Source organism: Natrix helvetica (assembly GCF_964273705.1).
Source record: "Natrix helvetica genome assembly, chromosome: 4".
Taxonomy (NCBI): Eukaryota; Metazoa; Chordata; class Lepidosauria; order Squamata; family Natricidae; genus Natrix; species Natrix helvetica.
The window spans coordinates 100,479,448-100,503,176 of NC_138550.1; the positions used below are offsets into that span (position 1 = coordinate 100,479,448).

Here is a 23,729-nt window from a genome sequence, read left to right on the forward strand (position 1 = left end):
ATTGAACATATGCTGCACAATGAAAGTGAGGTTTTTGGCTATATTGGATGGAAAAACTGGGAATGTATATGTAATTGAAAATACGGATGCAAAAGCACTTGTAATAAATATTTATCTTACTCTCTTACAAACCTCTTTTCTTCCCAGAAGTTAAGATATATCTGAATACTTTGCAGTACCTGGCTAAATGAGAAAGGGAGAAGATGTATTAAGAAATAATTTGTAAGCTGCCCAGAGTCCCTAGTAGGGCAGATGGGTAGCATAGAAATTAAATACATACATACATACATACATACATACATACATGCATACATACATAAGTCACACCTTCATCTAAGGCACAAGAGGGAGAGGGAGATGGGGAAGGAGATAAAGTTTCATCTGTCTCAAATATAGAAATTCATTTTATTTTCAGGCTACATGAGAAACAGACATGTGGGAAGCATGTGAAAATACCGCCCTTCCTCTACTTCTCACCTACCGGTAGTAATTAAAAAGCTCTTAGGTTCATAGCAATGATAAAATCTCCAACAAGCGGCCACATAAAACAAAACTTATTTTTTAGGTCATAGCAGCAGAAATGGTGCATGACAACGCTTTGCCTCTTTTTTTTTTTCACTGCCAGAAGGCATACTCACTTGAAGAACTGCTTTCTTCAGCAAGATGTAAAAATAAAAATGAATTGAGTGGCAGAGAAAGTGAGAATAGGATGACAGAAAGAGGTAAAAAGAGGATAGAGGGGGGGGAAAACACCATTTTATTATACGCCTATTTAGGGCTATCTTTGGCTGTGTTGATCTCTGCATGCATCCCAAATAATTTTTTCTGGGGAACACAACTCTTAATATAAAAACTTGAAAGAACTTCTATTTTTTTTAACCTAAAAAGATATTCCATATTTATTTAATTAATAACAGCAGTGCCTACTTCCAATGCTGTGAACATAAAAACCATCATGGTTGACCAATTTACTTCAGTATCTTACTTTATATTATTAATAACATTTAGTATATCCTTAATAAATAAATAAATAAATAAATAAATAAATAAATAAATAAATAAATAAATAAATAAATAAATAAATAAATAAATAAGTATTGTCTTATTATTGCCTGATATTAAATTCCAAAAAATGGAGATAATTCATGAAGTAACCAATTATAAATATGCAGCAAAACTATAATCTTAACCATAATTCTAGGAGCATGCTCAATATTATATTGTCTTTTGATTTATTTTCCTTGTTTCTGAACTAGGAAAAAACAAAGGAAAACCATAAGGATGGTTTGGCAACTGATATAATATGACTTCTTCTCACATGCAACTGGAAGTTTGATAAGCAAACGTGGATTTTAGATGCTTTGTTTCCGAAAGAATTCAAATTAGGAAATGAAATATGCAACACCATTAATGCCTGTTGAAGCTAGAGACAACAAATAGGTTAACAGATGTTTGTCTTAAAGGATTGACCTTTAATTGAATTAATTATGTTGTACATTGGGCAAATTAAAGGAAATTCAAAGGGAATTTTCTAAAGGAAAGTCACTTTCATGACTGCGCAGTTTATAAAAATGTTATGGACAGTAATTAGGTATTTTTCTATTTGGCAGATAAAAAAAATCTGTAATATGCATTGCATATTTTTCTCACACTTTCCACCTAAGTGTTATATGTTTGTGATTCATCTGGCACCTTTTTCAACGCCATTTGCGTTGAATACATAAGTCACTGTATTTTATTTCTGCTTGCAGGTAGAAATAAGGGAGCAGTTAGCAAGAAATAAGGGAGTAGTTAGCAAGAAATAAGGGAGTAGTTAGCAAGAACATCCATTAAACAAGAAAGAATTAGAGCTGTGAAATTAGAGCTTGCTTGTCAAACCTGTGGAAAACGTTTGGAATTCACCGATGTCTTAAATTACCTGTCTAAACAGGTCATCATCTGTTCATGCAAAGAAATGGTGCATTTTGTGCAAACCAGTTTTCAAATGCATAACATTCTCAACAGCAGGTTCAGTTTATGCAAGTGCGGTTTTACATCACACTAACTGTGATTCAGAGATAAAGAAACTGGTGATTCAGACCTGTCTGGTTCTCCCACACACATCTTCCTATTGAGTCACCCCCAGCTCTACTGTTTGCTACATCTACAAAGGATGTAGAGGCTGAGATCTGGCGGTTTGCTGTTTTAGATGAATGGGAAATCATTCCTTTTGCAGACCTTATTATTCATTTCACAACCGCTGTGACTTCAGTTCTGTGAGAGGCACCCCACAATGACCGTGTTCTTTCTTATAAAGGGCACATTTCTTAAGAGCTATGAAATAAATGTTTCCTCCTCTAAAAAGGAACCATATTATGAGTGTTGTCCACACCTGCAGATTCCTGACAAAAGAAACTTATGACAGCTCATTATTAGGCTTGTGATGTCTACAGGTACAGACTTAGCAAATGTGAACTTATCATATATGCTAATTTTCTCATTAGTGACTTTATTTTTCTCCTTCAAATAATTGTGATTGGAAAAGAGCAGGGGTGTCAAACTCGATTTCATTGAGGGCTGCATCAAGGTTGTGTTTGACCTGGGGGGGGGGGCTGGGTGTGTATGTGGCCAAGGTGAGTGTGGCCAGCATGATTTCACTCGTGCCAGGTGGGGTGTGCCTGTGGTGGCCAAAGTGCTCTGCCAACAAAAATGGGCTTCCGAGCTCCGTTTTTGGCTGGGATGGCCTCCTGCAGCCCTCTGCCAACCAAAATGGAGCAGGGGGGCACACGTGGCCCTTGCGAGGTCTGTTTTTGGCTGGGATGGCCTCCTGCAGCCCTCTGCCAGCGAAAATGGAGCTCGGGAGGGCCATGTGCGGCGCTCGCAAACTCTGTTTTTGCTGGCAAAGGCATCCTGGGCCAGTCCTTCACTATTTCCAGGGCAGCCCCACCAGCCAGACAAGCAACCCATGGGACTGATCTGCCTCCCCTCCACCGGGCTTTGAGTTTGACACTCCTGGATAAGAGTAAAAGGATTGATTTATAAGTCAGGTGGCAATCACAAAAGGAGAACCTGTGTAGATTTGCTCTTCCCCTTTCTTGCTGTCTCTGTGCACATATAATCTGGCTTTTTAGGATAACTATTCTTTTTTTTAATGACATATTTAGTTCTCATTTCACAGTAATAAATTCAAAGAAAAAAAATGAAATTTCAAATATAGTGAATGTCAAAAGTAGAGCAATCAATATTATTTTTAAAAAGAATTTAAAGAACGTCTTTATAGAAATACAATTGCTGGATGGTATCCCAAAACATTACAGAAAATATACTGAGGATCTGTATTTTTTTTCACATGTGTTATGAGACTGAGAAAAAAGAATCTTCCAAAGACACTTATGCATGACCCGAAATATAACTTCATATTCAAATGATAGGAAAGCAGATTCTGACTGAATATAAGAATAAAACCTTTCAACAGTGGGAAGAGTTGAGTAGCGGAACCAGTTACCCAGAGAAATGGTGGCTTTTCTCATGTTGTATTCAAAATGAGACTTGTAGATTGCGTTCAAAATGAGTTTTGACAGCCACATCTTGACAATGTTTTCATTTGGATCCCTGAACTACTACCTCAATGTCCAAAAGGATCCTTTCCAACTCTTAAAAAGATAGGACTTCCTAAAATTTCCTGGGGCAAAGAAATCAGAAGCTCCTGCTAGCTAGTGCATAAATCGGATAATAATATGTTTTACTACTTATCTCACAGCAGGTGGCAGCATTTGAATTAGGATTGAAAGCCAAACAGTGTCCAACCTTATTAGTCCTTGGGGTGGGATTCTTCCAGGATTAAGGCAATTTGTAAAGATATATATGCATATGTTTGGTATGTAGGTACATACATACATACATACATACATACATACATACATACATACATACATACATACGCTTATTGAAGAAGACAATGACAATCAATTCCATATTATTAGAATGGAACCGACCAAATATCTCCATGAAATAACTAGAAATAAAAATTGACCTGAATATTTTTGTAAATGTTCCTATATTTAACCAATGCCTTTAATAGGCCAACCCAATTGTTACAAAATAGCATGCAAGCATTTAGAAGTTTTTCATAATTAGGCAAGGTAATTTTCAGAAACAGAAAGGAAGGAAAATCTGGATTTGTCCTTGTGATTTAAGTCCCAAGCTGATCTCAGGAGTAGATAATATTCATTGAAGTCTGATTCACAGAGGGTAGCAGATTTTGAAGTGCAACCAGATGTTGAACAGCCTGCAGGTATTCCAGCCAACTGCTATCCATCACACATGTGATGTTAAGTTATATTAAAGTCATTTACAAAGATTCCTATGAAGAAGAAACAGGCGAATATTTATTTTCTTATTCAAAATAATTGTTGATTTCCCATTTTAGGCATATAAAAAAGACTGCATAAGAATAAATTCTGTTTTCATTCTTGGATAAGTGAAAAATGTAATTCAACTAAACATCAGTTGCTATATTCCTTCTACTTTCTCAGTTTAGGAAACCAGCTGTCATACTCGTAGCTTTTTTTTAATGCAGAGCAAATCCTAATCTTTATCATTACATAACCTTATATATCTCTGAAAAAGCCTGTCCCCAAAAGCCTGACACCTTGTGTTTTAGTATCCAAATTCTTCAGTATGAAAATTAGATTTATAAAGGAACAAATTTTACTAAATTCAGATTAAGTAGGGGAAGACATTGAATTAATAAACAACTCACCAGAGGGCAAAAGAAGACTGATAATGGTATGTAGTATCATTAAATAATAATAAAGTTGTAGAAGTATGCATTTATGTCAAAAACAAACTCAATTTAACAAACAGCACTGATTCCATAGTTCTAATATATACACATTTGAACTAGATTCAAAATTTGGGCTTCTTTTAACATAAAGTTTTAATCCTCAAACTTTTGTTTGATTCAGTGTCTGTGGACAGAATTCTTGAATTTGACAGAAATTTCTATTAACTCTCCTTTCTGACTTATAGCTCCTATTTTACTGACTATTGTTAAAAGTCGATTTGATTTTTAAAATGTTCTAAACGTATTAAATTGATGCAAGAGACTTTAAAGGCAGCACTAAGATAATGTTATTTAAAATTGTATATTTAACCTGGTCTGGCTTGCAAATATCTTTTTCTCTTTTTAAAATTGTGTTCTTAAATATCCACTGAAATAAACAAACAAATAAATAAATAATGAGGTAGCATATAAATCCTTTCTCCTTAGTGCTTCTTTGACAGCAGTATCCCAGACCTCTGTAGCTGGGCAAAATGCCATTGTCTATAGCTGTGTCAGCAGCACTGCAGATTCACATACTTCATGCTGCTTTATGTCTGTCTTTTCAAAGAGACCACCCCCCCACCCCACCTCCTCCCTTGCACTTCTCATCTTGGGCTCACAATCAAGGTTTGAAAACACAATATTCAAATAAAATGTTAGAGAAACACTTGTCTTTCCCCAATTTGATTTGCTGAGCGGAGCAAACATACATCGAAATATATTTTTATTATTTCAATTATCAGGCTAATCAGGGGAAATTATTACATAATTGGAATTACATAATGTTTTTTAAATAAAATGAGATCTACGTAAACTGATTGATTGGGGGTTATTAGATATGGCAGCAAAGGTGCAACTCTCTTTTGTGTTCAGAAACCATATATCTCTAGTTGAAGTCAACAGAACTGCAGAAGGACAGAGTTTTGAGTGTTTTTCATATGCTCTGTTAGCAGAAAGATTTGATATGGATAAAAAAAAAACAATTGGAACTAAAACCCTAAAGCATGATTTGAAATGGAATTATGTACAAATGATGAACATGTAACAGTAAATAGGTGCAAACTTTTATTAAGATTTGAAACAGCAAATGGACAGGTGAAAGATTGCATGACAAAATGGGCTATTAATTTTGGGTATTCTGTACTTGGCCGACAATGTGGGTAACTGGTATCAAATTTACAGTATCGTTTTTAAATAATAAGTGTACAAAAAGTATTTCAAACCAATGTTGGCAATGGGAAAAACATGAAGGGACATTTTACTAGGCATGATGAACTTGTGAGTAAGCTAAGAATCTTCTGATGATGCAAAGGATTTTAAAGATACATATTGTGAAGAAACCATAACTTTTTAATGGGGCCTAAGAATTAGAAAAGATGCATGGACAGTTGATTTTTGTATATGGCAGGGGTATCAAACTCAAGGCCCACGAGGTGAATGTGGCTCTCCTGAGCTCCATTTTCACTGGCAGAGCACTCAGGCCACCACAGGCGCCCCCGAAACGAGTGATGTCAAGCTGGCCCGGCCCCCCCTGGCCATGCTCCCCCTCCGAGGCCAAACACAATCCTGATACAGCCCTCAATGAAATTGAGTTTGACACCCCTGGTGTTACGTACAGACATACGTTGTTAAATTTACATGTTTTCACATGCTCACCGGGGATTGGTTGCCCAAACCCCGGGATGTTTAAACAACAGTCACTGGCTGGCTGGTCTGCCGGAGCTCCTTAAAAGCGGAGCTCCGGCAGTCCAGCCAGCAGAGCGCAGTCATCTACTTTTGCAATAAAAAGTGCTGAAACTCACTCGCACCTCTCGCCTGCTGTTTCTTGCCGATCTAACACTTGGTATATGGTAACTGCGGCAAGACTATATGCTCAACAATGAAAGAATAATGAAATTGCCACAGTGGAGGAATGGATTGTAAAAATGTCAGAACTTTTGCTGAGACGGGAAAGTTGATTTGTTTGGTCAGAGGAAAAACAACAACACAGACTTTTTTTTCTTGCACCTTTTTCTTTCTTTCCTATTTTCTCTTTGCATGCAAAAGTCTCAATAAATATAAATGAATTAAAGAAAGAAACCATGTATTCCTATTTATCAGATGCTGATTATTCTAAACTAGGTTGCCAAACGAAAGAGTTATTTTTGGCTTCTGAATTTTCCAGATATTATTCAACAGATACCTGCATGACGCAGATCTCTGCTTGCTCTCTGCTTGCTCTTTATAATCGAGATTTGCTATTATACCACAATAGCCTAGTTTTCTTTTACACAGTTATAAGCTGCTTACACACTTGAGCCAGCTTTTCATGTATCACTCAGCAATTTCTAATCTGGTTACTGTCAGCTACAATTGAGCGAGAGTTTTGTACAGATCCATGCTTCAGTTGCATCAATAATAAATTGCTGAAAATCCTGGTTTCTTCATTTAAAGTTCAAGGGTATCGCGCTGAGATTTCCTCAAGGTCTTTACAATCAGTAGTAGAGAGACCACTTTTGATCTGAGCCATACCAGTGTTTGACTTGTAGCCAGGGAAGAACATTTGGATAAGCAAAGAGAGGTGACCAGCAGATTCTAGGGATCAAAAAAATAATGCAAGGAGAAATGTTTTTTCTCTTCTGCCCTGCTGTATTTTTGGTGGGCTAATGTCTATGTGGTTCAAACACTGGAATGGAAGCAACCTCCGTTATTCTATTGATGTAACTTTTTTCATACCTGTAAAACAAAAATAGTTCTGAATGTAGAATATTCTTCTAATACTCACTGCAAGATAGATGTGGCTTTACCAGACTGGCTTATAATGCTTGAACGCATTGCTATAACAGAACGGCATGGCCCTAGTTTGGCCTCTAATATCTGTGTTTGTGTACAAACATAGAACATTCTTTTTCTCTTCTTTTCCAGTCTTTACTCTGAATATTAATAAATAGGAATATGAAAAGCATTTGTTGGAAGAAATGTCCATCTGGGTTCAGTTCTAAGCGGGGAGGAAGACACTGGAAACATGGAGGCTGTTTGGAAAGAAGGCTTAATGGTGGACAGGGCCACCTGGTTTGAGGTCCTGTGTAAGTGAGCACATGGGTGTGTGTGTGTGAGAGAGATTTATACCCTCTCTTGGGCTTTGAACTTGCTTCCTGTTCCTGTGAAAGAAATGTATTCTGATTGATTGTCAAACTCCCATGCAGGGGTAACTTTGCAGGTTGCCTTGAGTCCCAGGCTTGGTTGAATCTTGCTGGTTGATAAGGGCTTTGAGCAATTCCTATTGTGGCTTAATGGCTTTGTCCTGGTTTGGATCTTGAGGGAGGGCTAATCCTATCATGTCCTGAGGGTGAAGTTAGATAGGTTGGCACCAGTCTTTCTGAGGCTGTTAAGCCAGGCTGGGGTCTGTTTTCCAAGCGCATATTTCTCCTTTTCTTATCCAGGAGATATAATATTCGGTGTTTTTAATATTTCCTAGAATATTTCATTCTTCTAGGAGAAAGCATGTAAAAATGCAAGTAGAAAAATAGGAACCACCTTTGGTGGGAAGGTAACAGCGTTCAGTGCATCTTCAGCGTTTAGTCATGTTGGCCACATGACCACAGAGAAGTTTTTGGACAGCACTGGCTCTTCGGCTATGAAACAGAGATGATCACCGTCCCCTAGAGTCAGGAATGACTAGCACATATGTGCGAGGGGAACCTTTACCTTTTTTAGGAGAAGGGTGGATGCTAACTTTCTACATATTCATCAAACTGTAATGGGCTAGTATGAAGGGACCAATACAACTGGCACATTCAGCAGCTCTGATCAGGGAGAACACCTGTAAGACAGGGGCGGGGCTTTGATTGTGTCATCATGGTTATCATCTCTTAATTTTTTTTTATCCCTCCTGCAATCCCCCATTTCTCATACTGTGTACCCTCAAAATAACTTTTTCTTATACGATTCCTGCATTTTTGAAGAAATCGTTTCATCATTTTTTCCTGATTGCACACCTAGGAAAAGTATAGGACTACTCCACTTGTACTTAATTCTTCTCTATACACACACATCAAGATTTCTTACTTGTATTAAAATTACGTTACAATCCAAAAGGATGTAATCTGTCCTTTTTTAATGAAACGAATCCACAATATCAGCCTTACAATGTTTGCCGATCAATATGTTCCATATGCTATGATTTCTTGGAGAAAAGACATGCAACGTTTTGCTAAACAATTAAGTGGCTGAAGAGATCTTTGCAAACAGTTTATTTCAGCTGTCTGCAGTTCATAAGACATCAAGGCATTGCTCAGCAGTTGCTCTTACAGATTGTAAGAACAGCAAAGGTGTCATGTTGAGAACAGCAAATTAAGCACGGGATTTACTTCTCCGTGAGTTACCCTGTCAATCTAACCATAGAGAGGTCTGGTTGGTTGTCACAACTGGGTGTGCAATTTAGAGGCATTAAATGATGAAAACAGCGTTGCAATGCCAGCTATGCTGCTTTTTGCAAGTGCACAGTGACATTGTACACATAGATAAAAGGAATAGAATGTGTCTCATGACAACACAAAAACTTTCATCATTTTGAATGAACCTTGAATCCTATGTATACTCTAAGATGTAGTAAAGTATTATGGGAAAAAACAAAATAGATTAACTAACCTAGTCAATTAAGCACCAGGCAGGTAACCTCGTCATGTTGCTTCCCCCCCCCCCAGAAACATACAGTACATACAACTCCCTTCTCCAATTCTTTTGCTGTAAGATAGCTTGGTTGAATGCGAGGGGTAAGTCTGAAGGTACCTGCTCAGCTTCCATGTGGCTAAGGTATTTATTTATTAAGAAAATTTATACAGGTAGCCCTCGATTTACAATCATTCATTTAATGACTGTTCAAAGTTACAATGGCCCTGAAAAAAGTGACTTACAACTGGTCCTAGTACTTACAAACAACGCAAGCATCCTTAGGGTCACATGATCAAAATTTGGATGATTGGCAACTGGCATGTATCGACAATGACTGTGGTATCCCAGGATCACATGAATGCCATCGGCAATCTTCTCAGCCAGCTTCTGTCAAGCTCTCAACCTCTGAATTTTTCCCCCTATTCTATTTCATAAATATATGATTTCAGTCCCATATTTTTTATTCTTATTCCGTTTACTTCTCCTATGTCACAATTGATCCATACATCATCCCAGTAGCATGCAGATAATTAGTTCCATATGCATCAGATATTCTTCTTATGGATACATATAGTTTTTGTAGCCTCCATGCAGCTTTGATTTAAGAGGACCCACTGGAATATTTTGGGGGTTGCCGTTTGCATTCCACAAGTTTTTTCTGCTTAACATTTTTAGTTCTTACAGGTTTCTGAGATGATGTCATGACATTACTCAAGACTGTATGAAACCAGTTGGCGTCTGAAAGAGGATCTGTCTCATCTGATCCAGGGATTCTGAGCAGAGGAGTAATTCCCAGTGCGTGTTGTTTGTGGTGTGTTCTGTCTAACTGTCTGTGAAAGGGGGAAACGAGTATGAAATTGCTTACAACATAACAGCATAGCCTAAGTCAATTATTTAATTAGTTTAGTTTACTTTATTGCCATTGCACCTCGTACAATGAATTAATTAACATCAAACAATACTAATAAAAGTGACTTGTATGTGTTAATGTCTGTATGCATTATCTGGAACCCTTAAGGTGAAGCAAACATACACTGTGCTCAACCCTGCTTCCTATAACTAAAATCTGGCTGGGGTCGTAGTGGATAGGAAATTAGGAGTGAGTGCATGGTAACTCTTCTGAGAATTAACCACTTTGTGTGGTAGCTTTGTCAATCAAAAATCTTGTCCACTAAATGATCAACACAGCAATAACAATACCTTTTAAAAGCATTCTTACTTTGCTAGATTCATTATTCCTACACAATTTGTTATGAAGCATTGTGGCGGATACCCTGAAAATTAAAGTTAGCATTTTTGTTCTTTTTAGGATAATGCTTGAATGTTTTGCAATTCAGCTTGCTGTGAAATGCAGTCATGGCTTTTGAGGGGAATCATTATAATCCAAGCTCTCTACTTGCATGTCTTAAATTCAAAGTCTAGTCCAAAATACAATACATTCCACGTCTTCACTTAGTCAAGGATAAAGTTAAGATATTGTCACCACCTCTGTATTAGCATTTCCAATGTGACTGCTTTCTAGATGCATTAGTCATGCAAGGGGAAAGTTATGAGACCTGAATCTGAAATATCTGGAGGGAAGATAACAGGCTCTGGCTCACTGTAATATCGTCTCTGTTTCCTCAAATCTAAAATGGATGGTTAATCATCATCATCATGATCATGCACTGGTCATTTATGTAAAAAATACGATTTACCTGTATCTAGAAAGTCATGGGAACATAAAGTGGAAAAAGTTATCGAAAATGAGAAGGTGAAGATTTTGTGGAACTTTTGAATACAGACGGATCGTCATATGGAAAACAACATGCCAGATACCAGAGTTGTTGAAAACTGAAACGTACAATTTATTGACATCATGGTACCAGGAGATGCCAGAGTCGAAGAAAAGAACTGGGAAAAAAATCATGAAATATCGCGACCTGGCCATCGAAACTACGCTGTTATGGATGAAACATGTATCAGTGATACTCATTGTCATTGGGGCACTTGGTACCATGTCCAAGAATTTTATAAGATACATCAACAAAGCTTCCTGCAATAACACAAGTGGAACTGCAAAAAACTGTGCTACTCGGAACATTGTATATTTTAAGAAGGTACTTGATTGATACCTAGAATGCTGGCAGCAACCCGTATCAACCATTAGCACCAGTCAATGGTATTTGCGATGCATTTTTAAATGTTCAGTTGACTGACTTTTATGTTTAATGAATAAAGTATATAATAATGATGATGATGATGGTGTCCTCAATTTATGACAATTTAATCTATTTTTTTTGTTGCTAAGCAAGACAGTTGTTAAATGTGTTTTGCCCCATTTTACGTCCTTTCTTGACACAGTTGTTAAGTGCATCACTGCAGTTTTTAAGTTAGTAATACAGCTGCTAAATGAATTTGGCTTCCCCATTGACTTTGCTTATCAGGTCAGTTGCCTGATAAATATGGGTCAGTTACCAATCATATGACCATGGGGATGCTGCAATGGTTATAAGAGTGAAAAACAGTCATAAGTCATTTTTTAAAGTACTGTTGTAACTTCTAACTGTTCACTAAACAAACTGCTGTAAATCAAAGACTACCTGAGCCTATTCTGACCTGACAGAAATCCTCTTTTCTTGGCTTGCAGGATTTCTGAAGCATTCTGTGGAAGAAGACCAATTTGAAGTTGTTTGCAAAGCAAGTTTTGATCTTGCAGACTGCAAAGTATTTGTACATGTTACAACAAAGTCCTACAATTTCTAGACCATATCAGAAACTTTCTTTAAAGAAATCACAGTAGAAGCGTTATGTAATTTAGGAAGGTTTTAATATCATGAATAACTCATAGATAAGAACAAATTTAGTGGTTTTGACAAAGCACAGATTCATGATTAAAGACTGCATTTCAACCCCTTCTTGTAAACAGTTGATAAACAATAGCTTGAGAAAGAAGACAAGAGTACTATGTTCTATAGAGACTCACTCACAAAACACAATTTATTTTAGGAGTATTTTAGACAGAGGGAAGATGATCTCCATTTCTTCAGGGACAAACCAAGAGCTCAACATTCAATCTATTGTTCCTTCATCCTGATATCTTCCCTGCATATGCCTCAGGAAACCCCTTCATTTCAGCAACTGACCATCTTGGTTCAGAATGATGAAATGGTGTATTTCCTATAAATCAGATCAACACCAGGTTATGGTAAGCTGGCTTAAAGCAACTGCAGAGACCTAAGCACCTGGAGCACCGCAGGCAAGGGAAAGCTCATTGATTCCTTCACACTGGAAATGTTTATGCAAGTGATATTTGCTCTCTGAGTTGGGTGAGATAGTGTGACACCAGCAAATAGTGTCAGCACCCTGCCCACACAAATCTATAAAAGACACAGGAGTAGAAAGGAATATTGGCTGAACCTATTTTCTCTCTCTCTCTCTCTTAGCTAAACCAATCGACTTCTTTGCCTTTTTCCAGCTACTACTCTTGTTACCACTTTGAGGAATATGAAAAAAGAATTTACTATACTAATCAATAGTTCCTACTGGAATGGAGAAAGAAATGCTTGTATAAAAAGGGGTGTCTATATTCACAAACACATTTGCATCTGGTCACTTTAAAAAATCAGGATATGTGCTTTGGGGAGTTTAGCGTGGCATATTTGAGCTGATGTGTGATCTGTCTTCTTAGCCACAGAGAGCAGCCTGTTATCCTTCGTGGGGTTTGTCATACATCTTCAGCCCAAGTCTTCCAACCATCACCAGACTTGAAAGAAAAAAACACAGTTTATGGGAAATAAAAGAAAATAGAAATTGTTTGACATGAATGTCCTATCTCAAACATTTTGGTTTGGGGTTTAATTAGAGGCAAAGAGGGGAAAGCAAATACATTGGTGGGGGAAAACTTTTGTCTAGTGGTTAAAGGTGCAAGGCTACAAACTAGGAGACTGTGAGTTCTAGTCCTGCCTTAGCCATAAAAGGCAGCTGGGTGACCTTGGGCCGGTCACTTTCTCTCAGCCCAACGCACCTCACAGTGTTGTTGTTGTGGGGAACATAGGAGGAGGAAGGCGTGTTGGATATGTTCAAATAACCTTCACTTATTTGTACAAATAATTAAATAAATAAATAAAATCATGGAAATGCCACATTACACCTAGACATCAGGTATGAACACATAATGACTGCACTGCAAGAAGACCTAGTTTTGGTGTCACTGTAGCTTGTTGCAGATGCAAACAAGAAATTTTCTTGATAGAGATATTGACATGCAATCATTGTGGTCACTTTACTCTACAGCAGTGTTTCTCAATGTTGGTAACTTTAAGAAGTGTGGACTTCAACTCCCAGAATTCCCCAGCCAGAATATTGCCAAGGGTCAAAGTTGAGAAACATTGCTTAGAGCAGGGGTGTCAAACTGGCGGCCCGTGGGCCGGGTGCGTCATGCACAGGCCACGCCTACCCCAGCTCCGTGAAGGGAAAAAACATCGCAATACATCACGTGAGGGAAATGTGACGCCACGGGTTTGACACCTGTGTCTTAGAGTAAGGCACTTGGTTGGAAAAAGGGAGGCAAATTATAATTTGGGACTGTATAATCACAGATTTGCGAGGCTAAATCTGTCCCCAAGAAATTTTCCAATTGCTATTAAGTTGTCATTTTTAATGTGACAGAGGGGAAAACATTGTTAAATACGTGGGAATCACATGAATGGTACTAACAATGCTAACTGAAAGCTAATTTAAAGCTAATTTAAGCCTAACTTAGTTTCTGTTCTACTTCCTTCTTCTATTACTGAGCACACGCTGACATATCATTTAATGGCCAAGCATGGTCCTGAGAATAACGTACATACTTGTGGTCGGAGTAGGTGGAAGAAAGAGGAAGAGAAACATTTTGGATATACTGTAGTCCAGTCCCACAGTTTCCAAAATTATGGGATTCCTCAATGTCATTTTGGTTATATTTGATAAACATGTTATTTAATCTAAAACTATTGAAATTTTAAAAAGCTATTTTTTTTACTAACGGTCAGTTTTTGAAAAACACAGTTGTAGGATGGTGTTGTATCCTTAGACATAAATCTCAGCACGTTTCATAAAGCTCCCTCAAAAGTTAACACAAGATCACACCCTCATGCAACAGCGAGAACATAAAAGCAAGCAGCTTAATACCTTGCGCCAGCAATCAATCCTGCAGGCATGAATTTCCCTGAGTTGTAGAATCTCATTCCCATAATGCCAGCTAAGGTTCCAGAAGCAACTAATAAAAAAAATTATATATATTAAAAAACAGAATACATGCCGTGCATTATTATCTCATGGGTGTTTCTGTAAGGAGCTGCCAATCTGAAAAGTATGTTAATGAAAAGCCAACAATAGTCACTTAATATCTTATCTCTAAACACTCTCTGAGTCAAAAGATGCACTCCCTACATTACAGCATTCTCAAAGGAACACTTTTTAAGAATATTTGCACTTCTACCTCAAACATATCCCAACAGTCCTCTTTTTTATCTGGTTTTCAAAATTATGTTTTATTTCAAAAATGTATTTTTGCCTTTTTTTATATCTCTCTTTTGGATTTTTTGGCCTATGATGGTAAATCAAGCAAATATCCCAGAGGTTGCTTTTTCAAAAAGCAAGTGGACTTTGCTTTTTCCTTGAAGATGTTTCATTTCTCGTCCAAGAAGCTTCTTCAGTTTTTTGACCAAACCAAACCAGCCCAATAAATCTGAATAATAAACTCCATTTTCATTCTATTCAACATCTATTTCTTGGGGGAATGAGATAGCTCATAGGATTAATGGTTAACATAATGGATTTGAACTAAACCTATTTGCGCCTTTATATACTTTTTGGTAATGTGATGTTCAAATGGTTTCCAAAATAGTATCTTGTTCCAGCGTTTGATATCTTCCCTAATTTACTGCAAATTAGTGGAGGATTTTGCTGCTATTGAGCAAAATCAATTGCACTCTTATGAACAAATGGTATAAAACACATTGAAAGAGTGCAGAGAAGAGCAACAAAGATGATTAGGGGACTGGAGACTAAACATATGAATAACAGCTGCAGGAACTGGGTATGTCTCGTTTAATGAAAAGGAGGACTAGGAGAGATATGATAGCACTGTTCCAATATCTCAGGGGTTGCCACAAAGAAGATGAAGTCAAACTATTCTCTAAAGCATCTGAGGGTAGAACAAGAAGCAATGGATGGAAACTAATCAAGGAGAGATGCAACTCTCTACATGGGGCTCCCCTTGGGATGTACCCGAAGACTACAGCTAGTTCAGAATGCGGCCGCGCGGGCCATCATGGGGAGTACTAGGTACTCCCACATAACACTTCTCCTGCGCGAGCTGCACTGGCTGCCTGTGGTTTTTCGGGTGCGTTTCAAGGTGCTGATTACCATCTTCAAAGCGCTCCATGGCACAGGACCTAGTTACCTGCGGGATCGCATCCTACCACATACATCCCTGCGACCAATTCGCTCTCACAGGGAGGGACTCCTCCGGGTGCCGTCCACTAAGCAATGCCAACGGGCGGCGCCTAGGAGTAGAGCCTTCTCTGTGATGGGCCCAACCCTCTGGAATGACCTCCCCCCCGATATTAGAACTACTACCGACTTCCGCTCCTTCCGACAAAAACTTAAGACTCACCTGTTCCGATTAGCCGGCCTGGCCCATCTATAGTTCTACTCTTACCTCCTGGCGGATATTTTATTTTGGGATAGTTTTTAGGGTAAATGTTTTTATAATTTTTAAAATTTTAATCTAACTTAACTAAATTGTACAGTGAATCATTACTACCTCCTCCAGTCCTATATTTAATTTATTTATTTTGTATTTATACCATGTATATTTATTGTTCAATTATTTTAATATGCCTGTACACCGCCCCGAGTCTCTTTGGAGAGAGGGGCGGTCTAGAAATCGAATAAAGTTAAGTTAACTTAGAACTAAGGAGAAATTTCCTGACAGAACAATTGATCAGTGGGACAATTTGCCTCCAGAGGTTGTGAATGCTCCAATACTGGAAGTTTTTAAGAAGATGTTGGATCACCATTTGTATGAAGTGGTGTAGGGTTTCCTGCCTGAACAGGGGGTTAGACTAGAAGACCTCCAAGGACCCTTCCGACCCTGTTATTCTATTCTAAATCAAAGGCTTGTAATAATTATATTTATGAGCCCTACGTATCTATTTGTTTAAGGTAGACTTACTCAGAGAAAGCCAAATGTTCTTTGTGTCTTGAGACAATTGGTATGCTCCAAGTCCAGCTATCCCACCAAAAAGAAGACCAGCAGCCAAAGATGGGACACTACCTTGAGTAAACAAAATGAACTGTCATTGTTAAGGAGAAATGGACATTGGGCAAGCAATAGTATTTTGTTGTGGTTACAACCCTTGGTTGGGTTTTTTTTTTTAAGGTTTCAATGGGGTGTTAATTTCCTTGTAAAATCTATTAAACAGGAAGCATTAATTACCACTAGTCAGGGGACATCATTTACATCGTATTTTCAAAGATGTTGTATCCAAAGAATTATAAATGGAGGGAGAAAAGGAAAGGAGGATAGCATGGAGAAAAACAAAATAAGAAAGAGAAATAGTGACTCTTTTTGAACGCTGGTAATAAAACTAATTAAAGCAATATATATATTAAAGCAATACACACACACACAAACACACACACAAACACATATATATATGCTGGTCTTGTTGTATTCGGATCTTTTCCCGTATAAGATTGAGATTGTCTTGGCAACGTTTCAGCGAGGTCTCACTCGCCATCTTCAGGCTGGATTTGGGCTTAAAGTGTGATCGGAGCTGCCGTCTTTCTATAAATCTTGGTGGTGTGTGTGTGGAGTACTAGCTTTATTTCAGTAAGTGGAATGATTGGTTGTGTGGTTGTATCATGATTGGTAGATTGGTGCTGATTGGTGCTGGCTGTGTGTCTATTGTTGTTTCGTTTTGTAATGGCCTGGGTGGTGGGCGGGGCTCGTATACATACATACATACATACATACATACATACACACACACACACACACACACACATGTGTGGTGTGTATGTGTATGTGTGTGTGTGTGTGTGTGTGTTCCAGCATAACTCTGGAACTTTTGAAACAATTTCAACCAAACTTGGTATGCAGGTGATTACTCTCTGGAAACAAATACTTGGGGGGGGGGGAAACATCCCTAACACCTCTTGGGGTACGTGTTCTGTTATTATACACCCTGTTGTGCCTTCAGATGGCTTCTACTGTACTGCCATAAAATGACTTCTACTATATAGTGCAGTGGAATTGCCATGGTAATAGCTTCACAGTACTCCACAAGGGGGCTCTCTCTGGTAAGGGGGAAAATCCAACATTAGAAATTACGTTTGGTCCAGACATTTCCCCCTATAAATAAATACCGGGACAACGGCGGGTTATCAGCTAGTAAAAAATATAAAGAGTATGGTCTTATAGTTTTTTGTGTGCAGCTTCAAAGTGTCTTGACTCCTGGCAACTGCCTAGACTAGTCCCTGCAATTTTCTTGGCAGGATTTTTGGAACTGGTTTGGAACTCCTGTTTCCCAAAGTTGGGAATGACCGCCCCCAAGTTCAACCAACTGGCTTAGTGCCTAACACGGAACTAGAATTCACTGTCTCCCAATTTCTAGCTTGGTGCCTTAATCACTACACCAAGCTGGCTCTCACAAACGTATCTAGAATATTAATTGCTTGCCAAAAAAAAAAAGAGGAAATGGTAATTAGTTTAAAATATATTCCAGCTTTCCTCCAATTCAGCATTCTCTTCATAAAACTTCACATTGAGTTTGATATCATTAAAATAAACCATTGGAGAGCATTGCTTTCAGAGAGGATTATCCTGTGTTATTCTATGAAAATGGCAGAAAAGACTATTTTTAGTTCTATTAGGCATTTATATATGGAGAGGTGATCTTAAAAAACTGAGGAAAAATCAATATTTTGAATTATTGTTGAACAGTCCTGTTAATCAAATTGCAGGGGCTTTCAATATTGATTGTTAATGTTTCCTATTCTATTTACAGGAACTGAAGCATCATAAGCTCTATTAAAAGACCTTAAGATTCCCTTCTATGGAGCCATTTCTCTTTCATCTTTACAAGACTATTATGAAGTTGCAAAAAGACTGATCTCATATAGGTAGTCCTTAACTTACAATCATAATTGAGCCTGCAATCATGGTTGTAAATTGTAGCAGTCGTTAAATGGGTCACCACATAACCATGCCAAATTTATGATCTTTTTGTGATGGTCATTAAGCAAACACTATAATTGGTAAGTGAATGATATGGTCATTAAGTGAATATTATGGTCATTAAGCAAGTCTATTTTATTCAATGGCTAATTTGCTAGAAACTGGAAATGCCAGAAACCAGCAAAAACCATGCAAAATCATGGTCTGTCAACCCTGAAGCAAATCTGGCTGAGGCCATTTTTGTGGCTTCAGGGTAGCCACAAGGCAGAAGAGGGGACAGGGAGTGGGGAATAGTTCACTGAGGCTTTGTAGTCAAAACAAAAAGTTTTCCCGTGGGAACCAAGGTCATTCCAACAGGTGGCTGGGAGAGGAGGAGTGAAGTAACCAAGCAACTGGCCAGCACCTCTATTGGACAATGTGACTGATGACTTGGGGGAAGAGAAAAACTTTCACTTTTTAATTAGGTGAAAACTGCGGGAATTTTCAGAGTCAGTTTTCACCAGTTGTGCCAATATGATGTATCCAATAAACTGTTCTTTGAGGAATCTACCTGCCTCGCAGTTCTACTTTCAATCGGTGCATTATTTGGAACGCTAACAGGTCACAAGATCATAGGACAATACAAAAGGCCATAAGTGTGAGCCAAACATGACTGCAGGTTGTATGTGTGTGTGTGTGTATGGGTGGGTGGGTGTAGTCAGAACTCCAGAACCAGGTCGTAAGTACCTTTTGGGGAGACCCATTTTAACTTTGAATTATCACTAAGCAATCGGTAGTTAAACGAGGACTGTCTGTAATTACAAATACACTTCAAAAGGCTCTAGAAATACATGTCAATATTAAAACTCAAAAGTCTCTTAAAAGTTGTCCAAGCAATTGTATTAAATGCATGGCTGATATCATTACTTTTATTTTTATCCATAGGGTCTCTAACCCACAGTGGAGTTCAGATGAATGACAAAAACAACAAAACAGCTTTTGAATCTGTTCCCCTAATTCACACTTATCCTCAGAAGCTAGGATGAGCAATTAGCATCCTGCCAGAGGACCAGATGGAAAGCTGATTATGATATGAAAAAGTCTTACCATATTGCAAATTTACACATAACAGGTTTTGGAGGCAGATGGAATTTATACAGATAAACTCAGAAAAAAAAATAGGCCAAGGGATTTTTTTTGTTGCAATATTCTGATTTTCACAGTTATTCTGATATTCACAATTCCGTATTATTTATTACTTATAATGTGATTCATGGTTATTTATTAAAAATGCCCTTGTGCTAGTGATGAGAAAACATATAGTTTTCTTCCAAGAACACATAAGTCAAAGTTGCTATCTTCATAGCAACTTCTATTAGATAAGTGTAAAAAACATTGCGCTCCCTATATGGAAATGATTTTTATGTCCAATGTTTTTAATGTTTATTCAATAATTTTTTTAAAAAAAAAGCACTCCAGAAAGGAAGAAACCTCAATTAAAAAGCATGTTTTTTCCTCTTTCAAACTTAAAATTAAAACACATTAGCTTTACTGATTTTCAAGAAACCATCAGACATACTTCATAGATCAGTTTTGAAAGTGAAAGTGTGCCATTAATTGATGAAAAAATATCTTTTTTTTTTAACTTCATGAATCTTAGACAGAATATGGATCTTTCAAACACTAATTAAAGTAATAAATTCTCCTCAGCACTACTTATCCAAAGAGCTTTTGGGTTGCTTTGAACTCTTCAGTAGGTCAAAGTGTAAGACAGAAAAAAAAACCAATAAATTAATAAAGACAAAAGCAATGTCACTTGTACCATACAAAATTGGGTGTTACAATATAAGATATCAGTATGTAGCAGCAGAAGCTGTTTTGTGAGATTATCAACCCAAAACAGTATCTCAAATAGGAGGAATCTATTCCCTGCAACAGTTAAACACCATCTTATCACAAGAATAATAACAGCAGCTTATTATCAGAATGCAGGTTGAAAAATGCATGTTGGGAAGAAAAAAACCCTTCTTACTTCACAACTTTACATTTTAAGAACTCTATGATCAAGGAGACACCAATACTCTTACCTGCTTTTGCATAGCCAATTATTCCACCAGAAGCTATTAAAGCTGCGTAGCCGAAGCCAATCCAGTCCAACCCCATCCTGGAACATAACACAACATTTAAGCTGGATCATATTGCTGGTGATCAGAGACTAAATCCTCCTGAGACTAATGCTCAAGTTAGACATGCTTTAATTAGTGGAAATCCTGAGAGCTAAATTATATTATCACTCACCTTCTTAGCTCTTACAATTATTGCCTGAAAATCTACCTTTGTGGCTAAGATTACTTATTGCTCTGCCTTTAAATTGTCGATAGCATATAGAAAACCTTTAAAAAATTATTTCTAGAAATGCTTCCATGCTTTAGGATGGATATTTAAAAGACAGTCTATTGCTGCTTCCTTACTTGAGGGTAAATTTCAGATTCACTAACTATTCTGGAAAAAAAATATCAGTCAGTTTGGGCTAGCATTTTGCCATATTGTACATGCCTTCTGTGGAGAGAAATACATTTTTGTATGATGAAAAAGCGGAATAAACCGTGTAACCGGTTGTTTTGAATATGCTTTACATATATGCTTGATTAAATACAAAACACTGGAATCATATTCTTTTAGCCGATTATTTTTCCTCACTTTTGGGCTGAGTACCTAACAACAGAAGAGAAACAGAATAAGAAACAGATGTCAGGGCAACAAGATTCTCAGCCTGTATTACCTTGTTAAGTTACCTTGAGCTAAATTCTGCAGTTCAGAGAGGAAGGATGAATATAAATTGTGGAGGGGGTGGGGGGGGGGGAGAAACATATCCATCCCAGATATCATCAATGTATGAAACATGCAATTATTGTGTGTCTCATACAATCTCTATGTTAAGTGATCAGCTACCCTGTTGTATGTACTGTATAGGTAATCTGAGGAAAAGTGCTACATAAATCAAGAGAATATAATCAGGGACCTTTATTTATTTATTTATTTATTTATTTATTTATACTCTGCCTTATTTATTTTTTAAATAACTCAAGGCAGTAAACATACCTAATTACTCTTTCCTCCTTCTATTTCTCCCACAACAACCATCCTGTAAAGTGAATTGGTCTGAAAGACAGTGAGTGGCCCAAAGTCAAACCCTAAAGTCTGGCTTGAATTCAATTTCTCCCGAATTTCTCCCGAATTCTAGTTTGTAGCCTTTAAACCACTAGAGCAAACTGGCAAAATGTAACTCTGCCATCCTGTGACATTTTACGGGGAAATGTTAATTTGCCTTCAATATCCCCACCCGAAGTTGCTTTTTCAAGAAGCAACTGGAGTTTCAGGTTTTTTTCTTTGAAGATAGGAAGGAAGGAAGGAAGGAAGGAAGGAAGGAAGGAAGGACCCATAAAGTCCAATTGCCTCTTGAAAAAGCACCTTTGGGACAACCATGACTTGAATGAGTGAGGATCTACATAGACACTTGTTTTCAATAATATCTGGTTTAAAGCTGCAGGCATGCATTGCCTCAAAACTTCATCATCTATCAAACCATACGTACCCGGGGATACAGTACATACGCAACCTGAAAGTCTCTTACGCTTTGTCCTTTGCCGTACTTTTAATACGACTCAAATGCAAATGCATTAATGAGTCATGAATGCAAAACCTCAGGAATCTCCATTAAATGTGGCTACTTACCCTCTGGTGCAGGAACAATTGCAGGGGGCTGCAGAGCAAGAAAAACAAGACTGCTGTCAAACGATCCTTTTACTATTGAACTAACCCGGGAGTTCAACAACTGCAGGAGAGCAATACACGTGACACGGGCCGATCAGTACAATGCCCGGAGTTGCGGGCTGGTTTTTTTTCTCTTCCCTTTTTGCAAACGCTATGGCCAATCGGGGTATTGCCCAGAGTTTTCAGCCCATATCTTACAAGAATTGCAGGAAGCAAATACGTTACAATAAATTAAGATGCTTTCAGCAAGTTTTCAAGTATTGGGGATCACGTTCTTAAGAGTTTCTCGGCAGTGTTGCCATTGGCTTATTCCGGGCTGTTGAGTGTCAGGACGTCTGAATGAAATGTAGGAAGTTAAAACCCACCCCTCTCTTAGAAAAATGAAATATCCTGGGAAATATTGAAAAGGCAGAATATTATATTTCCCTGGATAAGAAAGGGAGAAACATGTTTTTAGGCAGGAAAAGACTCACTCTTAATAGCCTCCACCTTTGTCAAGGGGCCATTAAAAAAGACTGAGCTAGTCTACTCTACATAACAAAGATAGGATTAGCCTGGGAAAGGCCCTTTTCGCCCTCCTCAGGCTTCAGAAAAGCCTCCAGAACCTGGGGAGGGTGAAAATCCCACACACACACACACACGCATGGGGGTCACTGTTTTGACACAGCTTTAGAAAAAGGTTAGCCATCACTGCTATAGGCTATCAGAACAAAGCCTTTAGCTTTTTGGGGGGGAGGGGTCCATTCCGAGTACTTAATCATCGCAAAAATGTCTCATTGTGATTTAAAATGGACGCTCAATGTTGCAATGTGAGATCGCCATTTTGTAATTGTAAAATCCCTGGTTGGCTCTCTAGTTCCAGAAATCGAAAACAATTTCTGGGATGATGAAGTGCAAGGCAGTTTCAAGTACAGGTAATCCTCGACTTAACGACCACGATGGAGCCCAAAATGTGTGGTCACTATGTGAGAAATACATTTAAGTGAGTTCTGTGCCATTTTAAAACTTTCCTTGCCATATTTGTTAAGTGAATCACTGCAGTGGGTTAAGTTAGTAACACGGTTATTAGGAGAGTCTGTCTTCCCCATCAACTTTGCTTGTGAAGGTCGCAAAAGGGGATCACATGACCCTGGGACATTGCAACCGTATAAATGTGAGTCGGGTTGCCAGGCATCCAAATGTAAATTGTGACTATAATGGTCATAAGTATGACAAATGGTCATCAGTCACTTTTTTCAGTACTGTTGTAACTTTGGTCACTAAATGAACTTTTGTAAGTCTAGGACTACCTATACATTTATGATGGAACTA

At 37.9% G+C, this 23,729-nt stretch overlaps 1 protein-coding gene across 1 annotated transcript; it reads right to left on the reverse strand.

The window, feature by feature from the left end:
- Window positions 1-12,244: 12,244 nt before the first annotated feature.
- Window positions 12,245-22,518, reverse strand: LOC309392107 (transmembrane protein 14C-like). The gene is made up of 5 exons (XM_081953090.1): window positions 22,380-22,518; window positions 20,732-20,808; window positions 16,659-16,760; window positions 14,609-14,696; window positions 12,245-13,202 (listed from the first exon to the last, which is right to left on the reverse strand). The coding sequence occupies exons 2-5, from the start codon at window positions 20,805-20,807 to the stop codon at window positions 13,145-13,147; spliced, it is 324 nt and encodes a 107-aa protein (XP_081809216.1). The 5' UTR covers window position 20,808; window positions 22,380-22,518; the 3' UTR covers window positions 12,245-13,144.
- Window positions 22,519-23,729: the final 1,211 nt, after the last annotated feature.

What these genes read in the sequence shown, in the direction of transcription:
- LOC309392107 (XM_081953090.1), bottom strand. Translation starts at nt 20,807, where the DNA reads ATGGGGTTGGACTGGATTGGCTTCGGCTACGCAGCTTTAATAGCTTCT. An exon ending in GAACATTTGGCTTTCTCTGA is followed by an intron (nt 14,697 to 16,658) that starts GTAAGTCTACCT and finishes TTTTTTTATTAG; the next exon opens with TTGCTTCTGGAACCTTAGCT. An exon ending in GGATTGATTGCTGGCGCAAG is followed by an intron (nt 13,203 to 14,608) that starts GTATTAAGCTGC and finishes TTTTCTTTCAAG; the next exon opens with TCTGGTGATGGTTGGAAGAC.